Source organism: Pan paniscus, chromosome 2 (genome assembly GCF_029289425.2).
Source record: "Pan paniscus chromosome 2, NHGRI_mPanPan1-v2.0_pri, whole genome shotgun sequence".
Lineage (NCBI taxonomy): Eukaryota > Metazoa > Chordata > Mammalia > Primates > Hominidae > Pan > Pan paniscus.
Genome location: NC_085926.1, coordinates 128,391,640 through 128,411,647, shown reverse-complemented (window position 1 = coordinate 128,411,647; position 20,008 = coordinate 128,391,640). Strand labels below are relative to the sequence as shown.

The 20,008-nt window shown below is 39.3% G+C and overlaps 1 protein-coding gene across 3 annotated transcripts in view; it reads right to left on the bottom strand.

Moving 5' to 3' along the window:
* The window catches only part of COL6A5 (collagen type VI alpha 5 chain), a 139,675-nt gene that overhangs the window by 38,226 nt on the left and 81,441 nt on the right, over nucleotides 1-20,008 (bottom strand). For all 3 annotated transcript variants that reach the window (XM_057301893.1, XM_057301894.1, XM_024928310.4), the window contains 5 exons: nucleotides 17,312-17,323; nucleotides 14,948-15,432; nucleotides 7,292-7,385; nucleotides 6,082-6,741; nucleotides 3,334-3,424 (listed from right to left, as the gene is read on the bottom strand). In XM_057301893.1, the coding sequence (XP_057157876.1) occupies nucleotides 3,334-3,424; nucleotides 6,082-6,741; nucleotides 7,292-7,385; nucleotides 14,948-15,432; nucleotides 17,312-17,323 (1,342 nt within the window). The remainder of the gene's footprint in view (nucleotides 1-3,333; nucleotides 3,425-6,081; nucleotides 6,742-7,291; nucleotides 7,386-14,947; nucleotides 15,433-17,311; nucleotides 17,324-20,008) is intronic.

Sequence of the window (20,008 nt, the reverse complement as noted above, 5' to 3'; positions counted from 1 at the left end):
AAGATAATACTCTAACTGCAGCCAAACACCATTATACAGGCAAAAAATTCTCCTTAAACGAAGACAAGCCAGTGTTATGGAAAAACTCCCAAACCAATACCTGGGAACCTGGAACAATTATAACGTGGGGAAGATGATATACTTGTGTTTCACCAGGAGATCATCAATCCCCTGTCTGGGTACCCACCAGAAGACTCAAGCTTCGGGTGAATACTGACAATGAAAACCGCAGAGAAAAGACGTCTGTGTCAGAGACTGCCCTCAGACGTGGTGAGATCTGTGCCGACTCCACAGAAACAGGCACACCAAATCACAATGGGTTTAAATCAGTCCTCCCTGATGGCAATGGAGACCGATCTAACTAATCCCACTTCTCCTGATTACCTTTCTTTTTTCTTCTTACAAACCTAAAAATCTCACCATTTCTATTAGCCTGAAAATAACATCCCTCTGTTCTTCTCTTCCTCCTTCAGCACTGAATCTCGCTTACACTAGGTTTTATTTAATGATTCTCCTCCTTATACTTTCTGTCTCACCAGTTTCCTCTCACACTGATTTACCTGCTACACATAATTATTCTTATTGGGCTTATGTGCCTTTTCCTCCACTTATTTGACCTGTCACCTGGATAGGTGCTCCTGCAGAAATCTACACTAACGATAGTGCGTGGATGCCTGGAGCAAGAGATGACCGTTGCCCTGCTCAACCAGGAGAAGAAGGCACTGCATTTAATGTTACCATGGGTTATAAATACCCCCCTCTGTGCCTCGGACATGCACTTAGTTGTATCCATCTAGAAACTCAAGTCCGGGCTGCTTATCTTCCGGAAAGATCAGCTACAGATAAAATGGGACATTTGGTCTCTGGCCTCTCCCTTTCTCCTTTAAAACAAATGAAAGGAGGAGTAATGGGAGATACCCCATACTTTCAATATAAACCTGCAGAAAAACCATGCCCTAAAAATTTTAAGGGCCCATCTAAAATTTTAATTTGGGAAGATCGTGTTAACTCACATGCAGTAATATTAAAAATTGACTCATATGGTTTAGTAATAGACTGGGCACCAAAGGGCTATTTAAAAAACAATTGCTCCTCTGGCAGAAGGGAATGCCTGGAGGCTACTTATTTTACTTCTTAACAGGAGAACGAGAATCATCATTCTACTTTGCATAGGAGGTTCAGCTCATTCTTTCCCTTAAAATGGGAAGATAAAGGCATTATCCCCCCTGCCCCAGGCCTCATATGATACTCCCCATTCTGAGCCCAGAACACCCAGAACTTTGGAAATTGGCAATTGCCATGTCTGGACTGCGAGTATGGGAAGGGAAAACTATTCTGTCAGTTGTTCCCACTACCGTCCCACTCTCTCAGTATCAACGTAGATCCAGACATTCTGCTTTACTTACCTCCAACCTGACTGTTCCCATACAGAGTTGTGTTAAGCCTCCTTACATGCTATTAGTGGGAAATATCAAAATTTGGACGAATAATCAAACTGTCCAATGCATTAATTGTCATTTATACACTTGTATTAACTCCCGTTTTGACTCCAGGAAAAGTGTAATGTTGGTTCGAGCTTGAGAAGGAATCTGGATTCCAGTAACTTTGCCCAGACCTTGGGAATCCTCCCCCTCAATACATTTAATTAATGAAGTGTTACAGCGAATTCTAAAAAGATCTAAGAGATTTGTTTTCACTTTAATCGCTGTTATCATGGGCCTAATTACAGTCACTGCAATGGCCACCACTGCAGGAATGGCATTACACCAATCCATTCAAACAGCTCATTTTGTTAATGATTAGCAAACCAATTCCACCCAAACGTGGAATTCTCAACAAGGCATTGATCAAAAATTGGCAAATCAAATTAATGATTTAAGACAGTCTATTATTTGGCTTGGAGATCGGGTAGTGAGTCTCGAACATCGCATGCAAATGCAGTGTGATTGGAATACTTTGGATTTCTGTATCACCCCGTATTCCTATAACAAGACTGATCATTCATGGGAAATGGTCAAAGGACACCTTCTAGGTAGGGAAGATAACTTATCATTGGACATAACTAAATTTAAAAAACAAATTTTTGAATCCTCTCAAGCTCACTTATCCATCGTGCCTGGAGCTGAGGTGTTAGATCAGGTGGCAGAAAATCTTTATGGATTAAACCCCACGACTTGGATTAAGTCTATTGGGGGCTCCACTGTAGTAAATTTTGGAATTATGTTTCTCTATTTAATCGGCTTGTTTTTAGTGTGCTGGACCAAAGAATCCTGCCTCAAAATCGAGAGAACGACTAAGCCTTCATCACCATGGCACATTTATATAAAAAGAAAGGGAGAGATGTTGCGGGAAGTCAGGGACCCCAAACGGAGGGACCGGCTGAAGCCATGGTGGAAGAATGTGGATTGTGAAGATTTCATGGACATTTATTAGTTCCCCCAAATTAATACTTTTATAATTTCTCATGCCTGTCTTTACTGAAATCTCTAAACATAAATTGTGAAGATTTCACGGACACTTATCACTTCCCCAATCAATACCCTTGTGATTTCCTATGCCTGTCTCTACTTTAATCTCTTAATCCTGTCATCTCATAAACTGAGGAGGATGTATGTCACCTCAGGACCCTGTGATGATTGTGTTAACTGCACAAATTGTAGAGCATGTGTGTTTGAACAATATGAAATCTGGGCACCTTGAAAAAAGAACAGGATAACAGCTATGTTCAGGGAACAAGACAGGTAACCTTAAATTCTGACCACTGGTGAGCCGGGCGGAACACAGCCATATTTCTCTTCTTTCAAAAGCAAATGGGAGAAATGTCGCTGAATTCTTTTTCTCAGCAAGGAACATCCCTGAGAAAGAGAATGCGCCCCTGAGGGTGGGCCTCTAAAATGGCTTCAATCTGGGTCATGAAAGATGCCTAGGGTTTCACCAAATGGAGCAAGAGTCCCAGGCAGTGTGAAATGGAATAATTCACACAAGGCAGGTAAGAGTTCAGTGTGACCAGAACTCATGGTTGGGAGAAATGAGAAGTGAGGTTGAGGTGGATCGAGGATAAATTGTGGGTTCTATTCTGGGGTAAATTTCAATACAGGAATTTCTGAAGAAACCATGAATTTAAAGGCAAAATTGTAATAAAGCTTATGATGTTATAAAAACAAATTGGAAATCATACTTGATATGTAATTTCTCCTATGGAAAATGGAATACATGAAATGTCTACTTCAGAGACCTTGTTAGCATCATCAGCCTAATAAAGTGTTATTAACCAGTTATACTCCCATCAGCCAATTAGCAGTCACTTGTAAATATAAGAGCTTTCTAACTTACTGGAAACCATCATTTTGATTATTCTCTCCTTCTAAATTGATGAGTCTACAGGCATCCTCAAGCATCGGTGGTGGGTACTGATTGAATCCCCCTATTGAGAGAACAAAGTTATAGTTAGATTTTAAAACTGGAAATGATGTTTCCTAGGTAAAGAGAATCCCAACAGGAATCCTCTTGAAGCAATTAATGTCACTAACATATTTCAGCAAAATTTGGCTGGGGTGAAAACAGAAAACAGCAGTTAGAAATAGCACTCAAAATTTGATTTTAGAGTGTTTTAGCAGCCAAAGGATTACCAGAGTCATGGAAACAGACCTCCTCAAATTGTTCATCTAAGAGCTAGTTGTGACGCAGGGACACATGATTTTCACATGCTCCGGCTAACATAATCTAAGAGATACTCTATTCTGATTCATCAAAGGTTTTTCACCCAGACTTACGCTAACAGATCAAACAGAGACAAGGTAATGTTTCATTACATGATACTGATATCATTTCTGTGCTTCTGCACCCACTAATACTGATTCCTATGAGGAAAAGAATCACAGACAAGATTTTACCTTACTGGTCTAAATAATATGCCTATTTATCCCCTTCCTGATGTTCTATAAATTTTGGAATATGGAGAAGTATGTTACCCTGTCCCATTCTGGAAAATAAAAGATTTTAGTTAAAGAAGGCCTTCAGCCATTGAATGATCCAAGGATCTATGAAAATATCTCAAATAACGTCTGTAGTTTTATAATAATCACATTTTTGAATTCTAAGATAAGCATTTTTTTCCTTTTTTCTATTTCTTTAAAATGAAAATATATCTTCTGATTAATTGCATCTGACACTTACTGTTGGGTGGGCAAGAATTGTGATGCAGTGGTCATTGCCTGTGCATGTGGGAACAGCAAACATGCCAGCACCAAAACTTGTAGAACTGGGGAGAGCAGTTTGAAGACATTCCCATAAATACCAGCAGAGAAGCCTTTTCACTCCTACAAACCAAGTGGTTGTGGGAAGGCAGCGAATTGGGTGTGTTTAACACTTCCCAGCTGGAAGTCAACAGTAGGCTACTTCTACATGATTGCAAAGCCACTTAACAGCCCAGCATGACCATCTTTGAGTTGTTTTATAGTCTTTTAAAAATATTGCATAATCATCAATCTTAATGGCACAAAGAACAAAATTGCACAGAAAAAAAATGGATACCAATGACTCTGAGCCAAAAAGTAGCTCACAAGAGCCAAATTCTGAATAAGAAGTTGTTTTAGGAATGCCTTAACCTGCCTATTTCACATAGATTTTCTTTTTATGCATGCACAGGAGTGATATATTTACCATGCATCCAAAAGAACTCTTTCAATTGCTATAAAATAAAATGCTCTAATAGGAAAATTGGTGTCAAAATTTAATTGGAAACATTTTTTTCCTTTACATTATACAATTGAGGGCATCTTAGATGTAAAGAAATAACAGTGTTCCCAAGAGGGCAATTATTGGATTCTTTAATTGAATATGAATCACAGGAGAAAGGTGGAGCTCTCCTTGCAATGAAGAGTGAAGGCTCAAGACATTATCACTGTGGTGTTGTGGGGTGATCCTTTGAATAGCAAGGAAACTGGGATTGTAGAGTGGTGGAATTAATTCCAGCCAAGTTTACTTCTAAACCTGTCAGATTTCCAGAAAGAAAAGGTTCAGCTCTGATTCTGTGGGATATTATGGAGAAGTGTTTCTCAACCTCAGTGCTAGTGACTTTTGGGGATGTATTATTCTTTGTTGTGGTGGGGGGGTCTGTCCTGTGAATTGTAGGATGTTTAGCAATATCCCTGACCTCTATTTACTTGATACTAGTAGCATCCCCAAGTTGTGACTGCCAAATAATGCCTCCAGGCATTTCCAAATGTCCCCTGGGGCAAATTGTGCCGTATTGAGAACAATTGCTCTAGAAGAGCATTTTCCCAAACCATCTGTGATAGAGGACAAGGTATTCTTATTTCTAGTTCTTTGCAGACTGATACTTTTGGTCTACATCCTGTTCAATGAGACAGAGTCCACTGGTCATGCAACTGTACGCTGCAGCAATCAATGTCAAATTGCCTGAAAAGTTTCTAGATGTTTACTCTCAATTTGTGTGTTTATTTCTTCACACATCAATTTGTAGCCTGGCACTCATCCAATGAGCAACCCTTTGTAGTGCACTGGCCTAGAGCCATGTGATCCATGAACCAGCAGCATTGACATTACTGCAGTATCTGTTAGAAATGTAGAATCTCAGGCTTCACCCTAGATATCCTCAGTAAGAATATCCTGCATTTTAACAAGATTCCTGGGTGATGTGTGTGCCCAGGACTTTGCTATCTTCACATCCTCACACAGGTCTCCAGGGTGTGCCAAAGTTGGAAATAAAACAGGTATAGCAAGTAAAACTTTTACTTGAATGTTCTTCTGAAATCACCTAACTGCTGCTAGAACTTCTTGAGCAAATGTGATTCATAAGACCTCCAGTCACTCTGTGGCTTTCTAGTGCTGAGAGTTTGGCTAAAAGACACACTATCATAAAAAAAGGTCTCAGGCCTCACCACTTTGTGACCAGGATATAAACAGGGTATAACCAGCAAATGATCCATTCCTGCTCCTATCTCACCATCTAATTCATAAATTATGTTTAGATTAGCTATAGACACAAAAATAGGTTATCAATACTATAATATTAACAAACACTAGCTTATTAAAACAAACAATGAAATAATAACTTACGCCTGACCGAGTATAAAAATGGCTTTAAGAACTTTGCAATATAATTCAGATCTGGTTTATGTATTCTCCCAAGCTGTATCAGGTGTTGATCAGGTGGGTAGCTGGCTAACTCCTCCATGTCATCCTTACGTGTAGAGCCCAGAGAAATCACAAATATGACGTAGCCTTGACACTTAGCCCTCAAAGCCATCATTTTTACAAATTCTTTTCTCTCATAATTTTCTCCAGCTGAGACCACAAAGATGACCTTGTGTTTTCTTAGATAGGGTGTTTCTGGAAAAAGATTTTCAGTGGTCCACAGTAGGGCACGACCAATTGTTGCTTCTCCATTTAGCTGTTGGAAGGAAGTCTGGATGTGATTCTTCATTAGGAGTTGGTTGTTATAAGTGATGAAATCAAACTCTGTTTTTACTGTACCCATCTTTCTCCTGGAACTTTCCCAAGGAGAATAGCTCAACAAAGCAATCCTATCACCAGAGTCTGAGATTAAAGGGTCTGAAGCAATGTTGAAGTTGTCAATCACTGAGCTCACCAAGGCTTTCACAGCCTTAAAATCATCCTTTGCTATATTCCGAGAATTGTCTATGAGGAAGGCTACATCCATGTATGAATCTTCAGGTAAGAAAGCCTCTCGAATGCAAGCATTTGGAAAACATTTATCTGAAAACACACAGAGAGACACATCATTGGTTCAACACTGACCCAACAAGACACTTGTTTGAGATCTTCAAGTGACTCAGTGACTAATTACCAAGAATTATAATTTGATCAATATCTCTTTGATCTCACATAATTTAAATTAATGAGAAATTTTCAATGTCCCGGTACTTCTCCGGGCATTAGCAGACAATAAGGGAAGGGCTTTGTTGAAAGCAGATGTAGGTAGCACAGATACCTGCAGTGTACAAGTCATGTCTGAGCTCATTTAGGAAATATTTTTGATATTTTAGAGACTTCTGATACAAACTACCCAATTGTCCCCAAGAAATGCTACATTGGTTGGGATAATTTTCTAAACCAATTTTCACATTCTATGGAAACTCCAAACACTCCAGAGATTGAAACCATGACATATGGTATTGAAAAACTAGAAAACTGAAAATAGAACCTATGATTAAAAATAGAAATCTCTGGATAAAACCACATTCAATAACTCATCTAGAAGGCATTTAAGCTCTTCAGCACAGTCAATTCTCTTCATTGGTCTTACCATAGCAAAGTGTACAGCGCCAAAGTCTTTCTAATGTTTGATTTTCCCCATTTGGAGGAACTGGAATCACCTGAAATGTTCCAGTGTTGTCAAACTGCATTGGAAAAGAAGTGAACGCATGTTTGCTCATTGTTTTTAGTCACTATTAGGAAACCATTGTGCAGCCACTTTAAGGATTAATTTAAAAAACACCCAACTAATCACTATTACCTTGCATTATAGCTCTTTGCTCCATTCAGTGCATGTTCACACACACACACACACACACACACACACACAATCCCCTGCTTATCCCAAACATAACACAAAAAGTATCTATAGAACAAGTATCATCATCCCTAGATTATGATGAGAAAACTGCCATGAGATAACCTGACCAGATTCACTCACTGGGGCAAGTATTAAAATCTCTGATTTCCAAGCCTGCAATTCTGGACTAAATTTGTACACACTTCTGATTATGCACCAGCTGATTATACACCACATGCCAGCTTTTGAAGTTGGGCCCTGCAGAAATTATACGTTCCCAAGCTTCCTTTGGCCTCCGTGGGTAGTGATCCCAACTATTTCCAGTCTACTCTATCTAGAAGAAGGCACATCTCTCAGTTGTCAAGAGGACCCTCTCAATCACAAATTCCACTTAAAAGTCTATTTCAAAAAGCAATGGACAGAATTTTATTCAAAATTCCTGGTGGTACACTGTCTGATTTCTTATTTCCTGATTACTTTTTAAAATACTTTAATACTCACTGTAATGGGCAATATACAGCACTCATTCATTCATTCAGTGAGTCAATAACTCTTTATTGGGCATTTACTCTATGTGAGGCACCATGCAAAACAGATACTTTTATTATGAAAGAAATCTATCATTCCCAGGTGGTGAGGAGGCTATCTCTCCATCAACAAAGATGTTCATGCTTTTTCTCTTTCTCCCTGAGCAAATTAAAGGGCTAGAAAATCCAAACCCTCTGTTTTTCTGTAAAGTGCTGAATCAACATTGGAAAATATTTATAATCATTCCAGCCATATGTTTAGAAACTATTTACTACATTCCTACTCTCTATTTTTATTAAATTGGATGCTTTGGGTGTTATTTTGTATTTGACCTTGTTGGTCCCACATGTAAAGACTAGATGTTGACCTGTTAAACCAAGGAAGTTTATTCATAGGAGTAAACCCCATGCTCTTCATTCATTCATTCATTCATTCACTCATTCATTCAACAAATATTTATTGAATGCCTACAATGTTATAGGTGTAGTTCTAGGTTCTGGGGATATGAAAATAAATGAAACAGATAAAACCTCTATCTTGGCCTGGCGTGGTGACTCATGCCTGTAATCCCAGCACTTTGGGAGGCCAAGGCAGGTGGATCATGAGGTCAGGAGTTCAAGACTAGCCTGACCAACATAGTAAACCCCATCTCTACTAAACATACAAAAATTAGCCGGGCGTGGTGGCATGTGCCTGTAATACCAACTACTCAGGAGGCTGAGGCTGAAGAATCGCTTGAACCAGGAGGCCGAGGTTACAGTGAGCCAAGATCGTGCCACTGCACTCCAACCAGGGTGACAGAGCGAGACTTTTCTCACAAAAACAAAACAAAACAAAAAAGCAAACAAAAAAAAACCCCTCTATCTTACATTCTAGTGGGAAAGCTATATCATCAACATAATAAAAAAGTAAATTATTTAGTATGTTGGGAAGTAATACTTTTTATAGAAAAAAAAACAAAGCAGGATAATAGGGATGGGAAAATCTGGGATAACACTTAAGTAGAGCCCACTGATAACATGACATTTAAGCAAAAATTCAAAGAAGAGGGAAGATGGAGGAAAGAATTTCTGGCATAGGAAGTAGCCAGGTGAAAGCTCTGGGGAAGCGGGGGGAATGCCTAGCTTGTGTGAGGATCAGCAGGGAAGACAGCGTGCCTGGGATGGAGTGAGAGAGAACAAGACAAGGAGAAGGTGAGATCAGAGAGTTACTAAGAGGGATTGGGTGGTAGACCATTTAGAGACTTGCAAGCCGTTGTAAAGACCTTAGCTTTAACTCTGAGAGAAATGATAAATTGGAGAGTTTCAGGTAGAAGAGTAACCTGGGGGTTTAATAAGATTATTCTAGCTGCTGTGTTCAGACAGACTGTAGCAGGGCAAGAATGAATGCAAGGCCACTAAGGAAAAGGTGATTGCACAGTCTAGGCAGAAGATAATGGTGGTTTGGATCAAGGTGTCAAAGATAGAGATACTATGAAGTGGTCAAATTCTGGATATATATTTTTTATAAATAATACCAAGATTAGTACTTATATCAATACTTAATACTAGTACTTAAATGAATGCTATATTTACTAATAAGTACTAATATACTTTATTGCACATATGTACACTTTAGTGTATATATGCACACATATGCACTTTTGTATACACGAACACACACAAACACACATATATACGCACACATTAAAGTTAAGATGTTGGATATAAGAAGAGATGAGGAATCATAGATAACTGCAAGTAGAAGAATGGGATTTTTATTAGCTGTGATGGAGAGGGCTGTACGTTGTACAAGTTTTGGGAAAAAATTAGAAGCTTCATTTTAGATGTGGTTAAGTTTGAAATATCCATTAACATGCAAGTGGAAGTATTGAATAGGCTGCTCTGTGCATGAATCTAGAGTTCAAGGATGCAGTCTGGATGAGAGATAGACATATCATTGAGGACATTTAAAACCCTGAGTCTGGATGAGAGTGTCAAGAGATTGCATAAGGATAGAGAAGAGGGCTAAAGAATGGGCTTTGGGCAATACTGACATTCTGAGGCCAAGGTGATGAAGCCGAATCAGAAAATTAGACTGAGAAGGGACAATTAATGAGGTAAGAGAAAAACCAGGAAGATGAGGTATACTAAAAGTCAGCCAAAAAAAGAAAATGTTTCCCAGAGAAAGGCAAGATCAACAATGTTGTATACTGCAAATAAGTCCAGGGAGCTGCAGACAGAATCAACAGAATCAACCACTGGGTGCAGAAACATGAAGATCACAGTTGACCTTGACATGAGCAATATCAGGAGAGTAGTAGGAATCCAAATGTGACTGGGATTATCTCAAGAAAGAATGCTAGGAGAGGCACTGGAGACAGCAAATATAGACAATGTTTTTTTCCCTAGGAGATTGCTATATGGGAGCCAAGAAATGAAGGAGTAGCTGAAAATCTAGGTCAGAAAGTTGTTTTATTTCTCTCTCCTGATTGGAATAATGTGGCAGAGAAGGAAAAAAAATCAATCTATAGTAGACAGAGGGTCTCTGCCAGCAATAAAACTAATAAATAATACTAATACTAAATAATATAATAATAAATGATAATATATAAAACTATTAAAAATAATAAAATAGGGGAATGAGAGCAACTAATAACTCTATCCATTTTATCTAACTTCACAAGAGGAAAGATCATGGGCAATTTTTAAAAAGATATACTCTACAGAGAAAAATCAGATTTATAGAGATTTAACCTGCTAATACTTTTTTAAAAATTTAGAAATTTCTAGAATATCAGTAGGGCTTTGCAAGTTTAAATTCCACTTGAGACTGGATCCAGGAGAAAACAGTAAGGCTAACTCTCTCACCACTCCTGTTCAACATATTATAGGAAGTTCTGGCCAGGTCAATCAGGCAAGAGAAAGAAATAAAGGATATTCAAATAGGAAGAGAGGAAGTCAAGTTGTCTCTGTTTGCAGACAACATCATTGTATATTTAGAAAACCCCATCATCTCAGCCCATAAACTTCTTGAACTGATAAGCAACTTCAGCAAAATCTCAGGATACAAAATTGATGTGCAAAAATCACAAGAATCCCTTTACACCAACAATAGGCAAGCAGAGAGCCAAATCATGAGTGAACTCCCATTTACAATCACCACAAAGAGAATACAATACTTAGGAATACAGCTAACAAGGGATGTGAAGGACGTCTTCAAGGAGAACTACAAACCACTGCTCAAGGAATTAAGAGAGGACACAGATGGAAAACATTGCATCCTCTTGGATAGCAAGAATCAATATTATGAAAATGGTCATACTGCCCAAAGTTATTTATAGATTCAATGCTATTCCCATTAAACTACCATTGACATTCTTCACAGAATTAGAAAAAGCTATTGTGAATTTCATATAGAATCAAAGAAGACCCCATATAGCCAAGACAATCCTAAGCAAAAAGAACAAAGCTGGAGGCATCATGATACCTGACTTCAAACTATACTACAAGGATACAGTAACTGAAACAGCTTGGTACTGGCACCAAAACAGACATATAGATCAATGGAGTAGAACAGAGACCTCAGAAGTGACACCACACATCTAGAACAATCTGATCTTCGACAAACCTAACAAAAACAAGCAATGGGGAAAGGATCTCCTATTCAGTAAATGGTGCTGGGAAAAGTGGCTCGCCATATGCAGAAAACTGAAACTGGACCCCTTCATTACACCTTATACAAAAATTAACTCAAGATGGATTAAAGACTTAAACGTAAAACCCAAAACCATAAAAACCCTAGAAGAAAACCTATGCAATACCATTCAGGACATAGGCATGGGCAAAGACTTCATGACTAAAACACCAAAAGCAATTGCAATGAAAGCCAAAATTGACAAATGGAATCTAATTAAACTAAACAGCATCTGCACAGCAAAAGAAACTATCATCAGAGTGAACAGGCAACCTACAGAAATGGAGAAAATTTTTGCAATCTACCCATCTGACAAAGGTCTAATATCCAGAATTTACAAGGAACTTAAACATATTTGCAAGAAAAAAACCCAAAAAACTCCATCAAAAAATGAGCAAAGGATATGAAGAGACACTTCTCAAAAGAAGACATTTATGTGGCTAAGAAACATATGAAAAGAAGCTCAACATCACTGATCATTAGAGAAATGCAAATCAAAACCACAATGAGATACCATCTCATGCCAGTCGGAATGGTGATTATTAAAAAGTCAGGGAACAATAGATGCTGGCAAGGCTGTGGATAAATAGGAATGCTTTTACACTGTTGGTAGGAATGTAAATTAATTCAACCATTGTGAAAGACAGCATGACGATTCCTCAAGGATCTAGAATCAGAAATACTATTTGACCCAGAAACCCCATTACTGGGTGTATATCCAAAGGAATATAAATCATTTAACTAGAAAGAGTCATGCACACATATGTTTATTGCAGCACTATTTACAATAGCAAAGACATGGAACCAACCCAAATGCCCATCAATGATAGACTGGATAAAGAAAATGTGGTACATATACACATGGAATACTGTGCAGCCATAAAAAGGAATGAGACCATGTCCTTTGCAGGGACATGGATGAAGCTGGAAGCCATCATTCCCAGCAAACTAACACAGGAACAGAAAACCAAACACCACATGTTCTCACTCATAATTGGGAGTTGAACGTTGAGATCACATGGACACTGAGAGGGGAACAACACACACCAGGGCCTGTCGATGGGTGGGGGTTGAGGCGAGGAAACTTAGAAGATGGGTCAATATGTGCAGCAAACCACCACGGCACATGTATACCTATGTAACAAACCGGCATGTTCTGCACATGTATCCTGTTTTTTTTTTTTTAGAAGAAATAAAGAAAAAAAAAGGTAAGACAAACTATTTTAGAGCAGACTTGCCAAAAGAAATAATAATGCCAAAAACAAGGGATACAAGGGATGTGAGGTGAGTTTCACAGAAAAATAAAAATGGGCAATAAACATATGAAAAAATGTTTAACCTCACACAGGAATATAATCAAAACAACAAGAAACTCTTATTTACCTACCCAATTGGCAAACATTTAAAAAGCTCAATAGGTAAAATCCAGTGTGGGTAAGTATGTGGGGAAACAGACACTCTCAGACACCAAGGGTAGCAGCTCTATGCCTTCAGAGTTGAAGCAGTGAGGACTTGATGAAGAGGATTGGAAGGAGGGAATTGAGAGAGGGGGACAGAGAGGAGGATGTCCTGAGTGGAGGAGAGTGCAAGGCAGGGAAGAATAAAGAATGACTAAAGGGAACACTGCTCAAGGCGTGATATGCGGTCAGAATGACTGTGTGGGGTTATTATCTGGCAAGAGCAGAGTGATGAGAACCAGATAGCTTCCTGGGTCACCTTCTCTGTAGATATGATGCAAATTTAAAATGATTTGTTAACAAGAGTGACTGGAGGCTCTTTCTCATTGGGGATTCTGAGGGCTTTGGCGCAGTCCTATCTGAAGATAAGGATTAAATTTGATGTCTTATTAAGATTTCTTGTATTCTGGAATTTTATGCAACTCTCAAAGCAGAAAGTCACTTATTTTCCCCAGAGAGAAAAATTAAGGAGGCAGAAAAATTTCAAAAAGAAAAACTGAAAACCACAGGACTTTGACTTCCTGCAATCCTTTTTGTCAGGATCTGTTGTAACTCTCTGTGGCTCCTATTTCCAAAAAATGCTTGGATGTGTTAGGAACAGATTGATTCTCTCCATGTTATAGAGAGATTCTTTCTCTTTATATGGTAGAAATTGTACATTTTTTAATAAAAATAGACCTTTATAATCTCTTGAAGGACATGATGGCTTTACACAGCTCAGGAAGAATGTATTTTGTGGATAATCTGAATATACTGAAAAGTTGTTGAACAGATGAAGAGGTTTTTAAGTTTCTTAGGAGGAAGGGAAGGGGAGCACTGATCCCTTGAGAATCTGTGGATCCAAAAGTGACAGGACCTCTTTTGGGAAAAATGTTCATATACATCAAATGTTTTGCACCACCATAGGGGTTCAAAGATCCCCTGAACTTCTTCCATCACTGGTTAAGGCCAGCTGTTCTGTGAGCAACAGCAAGCAGATAACAAATTTGAGAAACACCAGAGCAGTAGAGGGCTGGCAGGGCAGCATGTTCATGGTCCTTTATATCACATAGACCTAAGTTCGAATCTCAATTTAGCCACTTAGTACTGGTATATAGTTAAGTCACTAGAAATCCTCTGGGCCTCAGTTTCCTTTTTTTTTTTTTTTTTGACAGAGTCTCTCTCTGTTGCCAGGCTGGAGTGTAGTGGCGCCATTTCAGCTCACCATAACCTCCAACTCCCTGGTTCAAGTGAGTCTCCTGCCTCAGCCTCCTGAGTAGCTGGGATTACAGGCACGCGCCACCATGCAGCTAATTTTTGTATTTTTAGTAGAGATGAAGTTTCACCATGTTGGCCAGGATGGTCTCAATCTCCTGACCTCATGACTCGCCCGCCTTGGCCTCCCGAAGTTCTGGGATTACAGGCATGAGCCACCGCGCCCAGCCCCAGTTTCCTCATTTTTAACATGGAGATGACAGCTGCATTGACCTCCGAGGGCTGTGAGAATGTATGAATACGTATGGAAAGCTCTAGGGACAGTGCCTGGCATACAGCACGAGCTGAGCAAATGTGGTTGCTGTTATCATTGACTGTTATTATTATTCAGGATTGGATTTCACAGACACTGACAACAATATAGCTGTGAAAACGGTAAAGGAGTTTTCAAGAGGCCACATATATTCCTTGACTCTCTACCACTCCCATCCTGCCCTATCACAATACCTACCACTATCTTAAAATTAAAGAAGTTGCCAAGAGAAATTCTTACCCCAAAAGCTTCAAGGAAAACTCTCTCATCAAAAGCAAAGATTGTTGGACTGATATCCAGGGCACTAAACTCCATGGTGGCCGTAATGATGGATGACCTACTGGCCGTTTGACCATTGCTAAAAAACACAGCAACTCTCCTCACGTTGGCTCCTGCATACGTCCGCTTGAACACATTGCGGGTCACAAACCTCATTGCATTACCAACATCTCGGGGCTCTGTGGTGTCTTGATACTTTATTTGGGAAAGCTGCTGGAGGAGTTGCTTCTTCCTATTGTAGTCAGACCAGCGGATGAGATAGCTGGTGCCTGAGTTATAGGAAACCATGGCAACTCTTGCTCCCACAGGACAGTTATTTTCCCTGATGTTAAGGTCATTGACAATGGAAGTGATGATGTCCCGTGTTTTATTAAAGCTCTCTTCTGTGACATCGTAGGAATTGTCCAGAGCAAATACTAGCTCTGTTGGATATGCTGGACATTTTTCTAGAAAAAAGAAAAGCAGAAGTATTAAGTTATTTCACTGGATCAAAATCCTTTCCCCAACTCTTTACTCCAATGAAGTGGGTTCATACAGAGGCAAAGCAAGTGCTTCATCCAGCTCTAGAACTAAAGGTACCCATGTGCAAAGAAAGGAAAGAAATCTGGTCTGCAAACTTGAAGCTGTTAACATAAATGCAGAGCATGAATATTTGGCTATATAATGCTCAGACTTCACAGCCCACTATCAATCAGTCAGCTGTGTAAAATGTAATTGGTAGGAGTTCTTGAGCTGATGGAACTCTTCTGTGTCCTGACCGGGATAGTGCTTACATGAATCTACACATTTGGTAAAACTGAACACATACAAAGATAAATGAATTTTACTGTGTGTAAAATTTAAAAGTGAATAAAAATAAATTATAGCTTATTGGAGCTCTTGAAAATCTGCTCTCCCCCAAAATCTTCTGAAATGATCTATTAATTATAAAGATAGTTGTAAGATTTCCATCCACTTATGCAATAAATATTTGAGTACATACCACATGAAATGCAGTATAACATTCACTGTGAAATGCATGCAAAGATGAATCAAGTGCAGCACTGCCTTCGAGGAACTTGTATTGGCAAGGATCATTATACTATAAGGTATAGAGTAAAGATTATTCTTAATGAGGATTCAGAGGATAAAGAGGCTGTTTCCAAAAAGGGGCTATCTCAGGGGCTTCAGGAAAGCTGGCTTTCAGTGAAGGCCAGGGTGGCAAGAGGAAGGAAGCAACATGAACCAAGAAAGGTTTGCAATAAGCTCTTATAAAAATGGGACTATCTGCCATTCCTAGCTCAATACTCATGTCTTATGATGACTGAACTTTAGAATTTCATAGAAAATCTACCCTATGTATCAAACCTCACTTTTCAATGTCCTTGTTAAAGTCTGAACACAGGAAGAGAAAAATGATTTTTCTTTTAATAAGCACTTCCATCTGCTCAGGCTGTTCTACTATCCCCAATCTGGCTAACTCCCAAAGCATATTACACTCAAAATATCCCATATCCCAACCACTGTTCTTAGAAATTAAAAAAGGGAAGTATTCATTTAGAGAAGTGTTTTGAATCAAAGAATTTCACCATGAAGAAATTTCAGTAATTTTAAAATATGAAAGCTGATAATAAACAATAGAATAAGAAAAATGAAAGATATATTTAATCCAAATCCATGAAGTTGTATTGAGCACTTACTCTTTGCAAGGTATATTTTTGCAGAATTAAGGTGAATGGCTCCAAACTTGCACCGAGCTTAAAGACCCTGAGGGTCTACATCATTAGGCCTCTAGGAGACCAGGAGGTTTTGAAATTGACATAGCCACTGGCTCCAATGGCCTTGCCACCCAAGGGCTCTAAGGTGCCATGCAGCCCCGACTACAGGTTAGGCCCTGGGAAGACCATCCACAGCCACGGGCAGGAAAGGTTTACAAATAGTGGGCACTCAGTGAGATGACAGGTATGAGTGTGGGCCAGAGGGAGGAAAGGGCACATCTCACACCCAAGAAGCCAGTGTCAAGGGCGTCAGCAGCAGACAGAGCAACAGAATGTGGATTAGTCAGAGAGCCATGTTTACTGAATCCCCCAGCAGCACAGGGCCAGCACTGGGGAGAAACTGACTTGTAAACTGTGATGGGTCCCAGGCTAGGGGCTGGGATTCAGTCACCATTTCATACACAGGTCAATCATGACACTGACAATTATAGTCATAATCAAAAGAAAACTGTCTGCATAGAAGGAAGAAGTCCTGTTTCCCACAGGATTGAGGGCGTCTTTCAGATTGGTCTTGTTGGAATGCAGCAGTAATGATCTCAGCAGGGAACAGCATGGTAAGAATACTCACCTTTCCAGCAAGCTGTGAAAAGGAGAGAGGGAAAAGTTTGTTACCTTCTTGAAACAAGACTAAAAATAGTTCAAAAAACAACATTTTAACAAAGCTGAAAATGTTATTTGAGTCTAACTGCAAATGAGGCTAATTCCTAAGTGACAGGAAGCCAAGGTTAAAGTATTGAGGAAGATGTCAACAGAATTTTATTAATTTGTTAGCCTTCCTAACCTTTTCCATTTGTGAGCCACAGCCAGCAGACTTTAGCAGAATTTTGGTTGAAACTGAAACACTGATCACTTGTCTTAGAAGCAAAAAGAGATGAGCCTCTGATTAAACAGCAAGATAGCTGAAATTCAATTTGTTTTGCCTCATCTTATAGCCTTCTGAGAGTCATTCAGCAATGCAAGGCTAAAATACGGGGTCTTATTTTCTTCCCTGATGAATATCTTGGGAGCCTTTATTTTCCCATACAACCATAGGGGGATTTCCAAGTGAATTTTGTCTTTGATAAAAAACAGCTCCTCTGTTTGAGTGATCTCCACATCCAGAGGGAGGAAGAAAAACCCCAAGGGTTTCTCCTGAGCAAAACAGCATCTGGTTCCCTCAACTGAGAGGAATCCGGGAAAGTATTGATACATCTTTAAGAAACCACAGGCCTGACAATTTCCATGTTCATTTCACTCGATTCCTAGGAAGCAAATGAGTCACTCCAATATAATAAAAGATATTATTAATACTGGCAACACACCAGCCTTCTGTCTTGCTGTTGTGCAACAGTGGTCCTCTGCCATCCACCCTTGTGAACACCTCTTGTTTGTCTTAACCCCATGGCCCCTGGGATGCTAACTGCCATCAGACAGCATAGATAACCCACAGCCTCCTTTGCATCTGTAGGCTCAAAACAGACCCCTTTTTCCTGACTGAGTACTTCCACGTGTTAACTTCAAACACAGCTGCAAGGCTACAAGCACAGGTCGTAGAAGCAGAAACCCCACTGGGTTTGAGTCTGGAAAAGCTGGGTGACTTAGGGGGAAATTACTTAAACTCTTTTGAGCAATTTCTTTAAAGTTGATTTTTCCTAAAAATCTTTACTTATGTATCTCCCTCCAAAATGCTAATCACTTGGGCCCTTCTGTTTTATTCTCAACCACCCCCTTTCTCTCTTAATTTCCCCCAGCCTTCTAGACACCTTCTTTTATTTTCCAAAGACAGTCTCAGCCTGGCCCTCATCCCTGTATGTCACAGAGCTGCTACTGGACTGAGGAGCAAATGATGTTAGATGAGAAGCCTTGGAAATGTCAGCTATTAAGTGAGGCCATTTAGATCAGCTCTAACGGCCTGTTGCCTGCATCTTTATCTCCAGTCTGCATCCTGGAGTTCTGTGTTATCCAATCAGTGCCCTGTGTGGTTATAGAACTTGCCTACTCTTCTCTGACCTCCTGATTTATGGGCTAATTCCTTGTATTCTATGTTGGAAAACTTCTCCCTTCAAATCCCAAACCCTCCAATGCTGGTCCTCACCTCCCCAGCCCCTTCCACCTACCTTTGGTCTTCTTTGGGAAGACATAATTTGATTTCACTGAGAAGACTGGCAACATGAGGAAAGTTGATCCCACATTCATCTCTCCTACAATGGTTCTTCCCTTTTTCTCTCCCTGTGGTCCCAGTCCCTAGTTCTCATCTCCTCCTGGGTGCTGAAGGGCCTTTCCCGCTATCTCCTCCCTTTGAACCTCCTCTCCATTGCCTCCTTCCTCTTGCCTCCTTCCAAGCTGCCCACATTTGGCAGGACTCTCCCATCTCTGGAATGCCATTTTTCTGTACCTTGGCCCCACTCTTTTTGCCAAGAAACAGAAACTCCTTGAGATTCTGTTTCTGACTGTCTAATTTTACATTTGGAGAAACCTCATGCATCCATGTGTTTTGAAGAACCACCAGCACTGAATGACTTCAACATCTGAGTGTCCTTCCCTTACCTTTACTAAAGCCCCATTTCATTGGGGTCGATCGTTTCATGTAGGGTCTACACAACATTCCTCTACCCCTAAAATATGTAAACTAATCATCTTCTCCAACCAATTGATTTCCCTTCACAATTCCTCCTCTGCTTACTCATCCTTGGTGACACTCAGCCTCTCCCCTGCTAGCCTGACGGTTATTCTAAACTTGCTTTTTTGCTATTCTTTCCTTGCCACATACTTGCAATGACAACATTTTTATCTACTCTCCTTCAGTAAAGTTTCTGATTTTCCCCTTTTACATTCTTCTGATTATGATTATTTAAAAACCACAATGGAAACATAATGAAGAAACACAGATCTCCTAAAATTCCACCTCCTTGAACACAGTAAATCATTGTTTTTCTACTTTTGCTTCTAGTACTTGTTTCTATGTATGTATTTACCTACCTGCAAAAATAATGAGGATTCAATTTCATTTTATAATATTTAATGCCTGTATTTTTCAAAGTTTGATTGTCTTCATAAAAACTATATTTGGTTAATATTTTCTCAGAAGATGATATATTATAACCTAATTATTCTGTAAGTGTAAACAGTCTAAATGTATAATCATTTTGCTTTAGCAAATAATATTCCAACAATCATATATTTACCTATATTTTTTCTTTCTTTTGCTGTATTTCCTTGGGACAAATTTTCAGAAATTATATTACTGGGCTTTTCTACCTTATTTTTCCTTCTTTATAACCAAAGA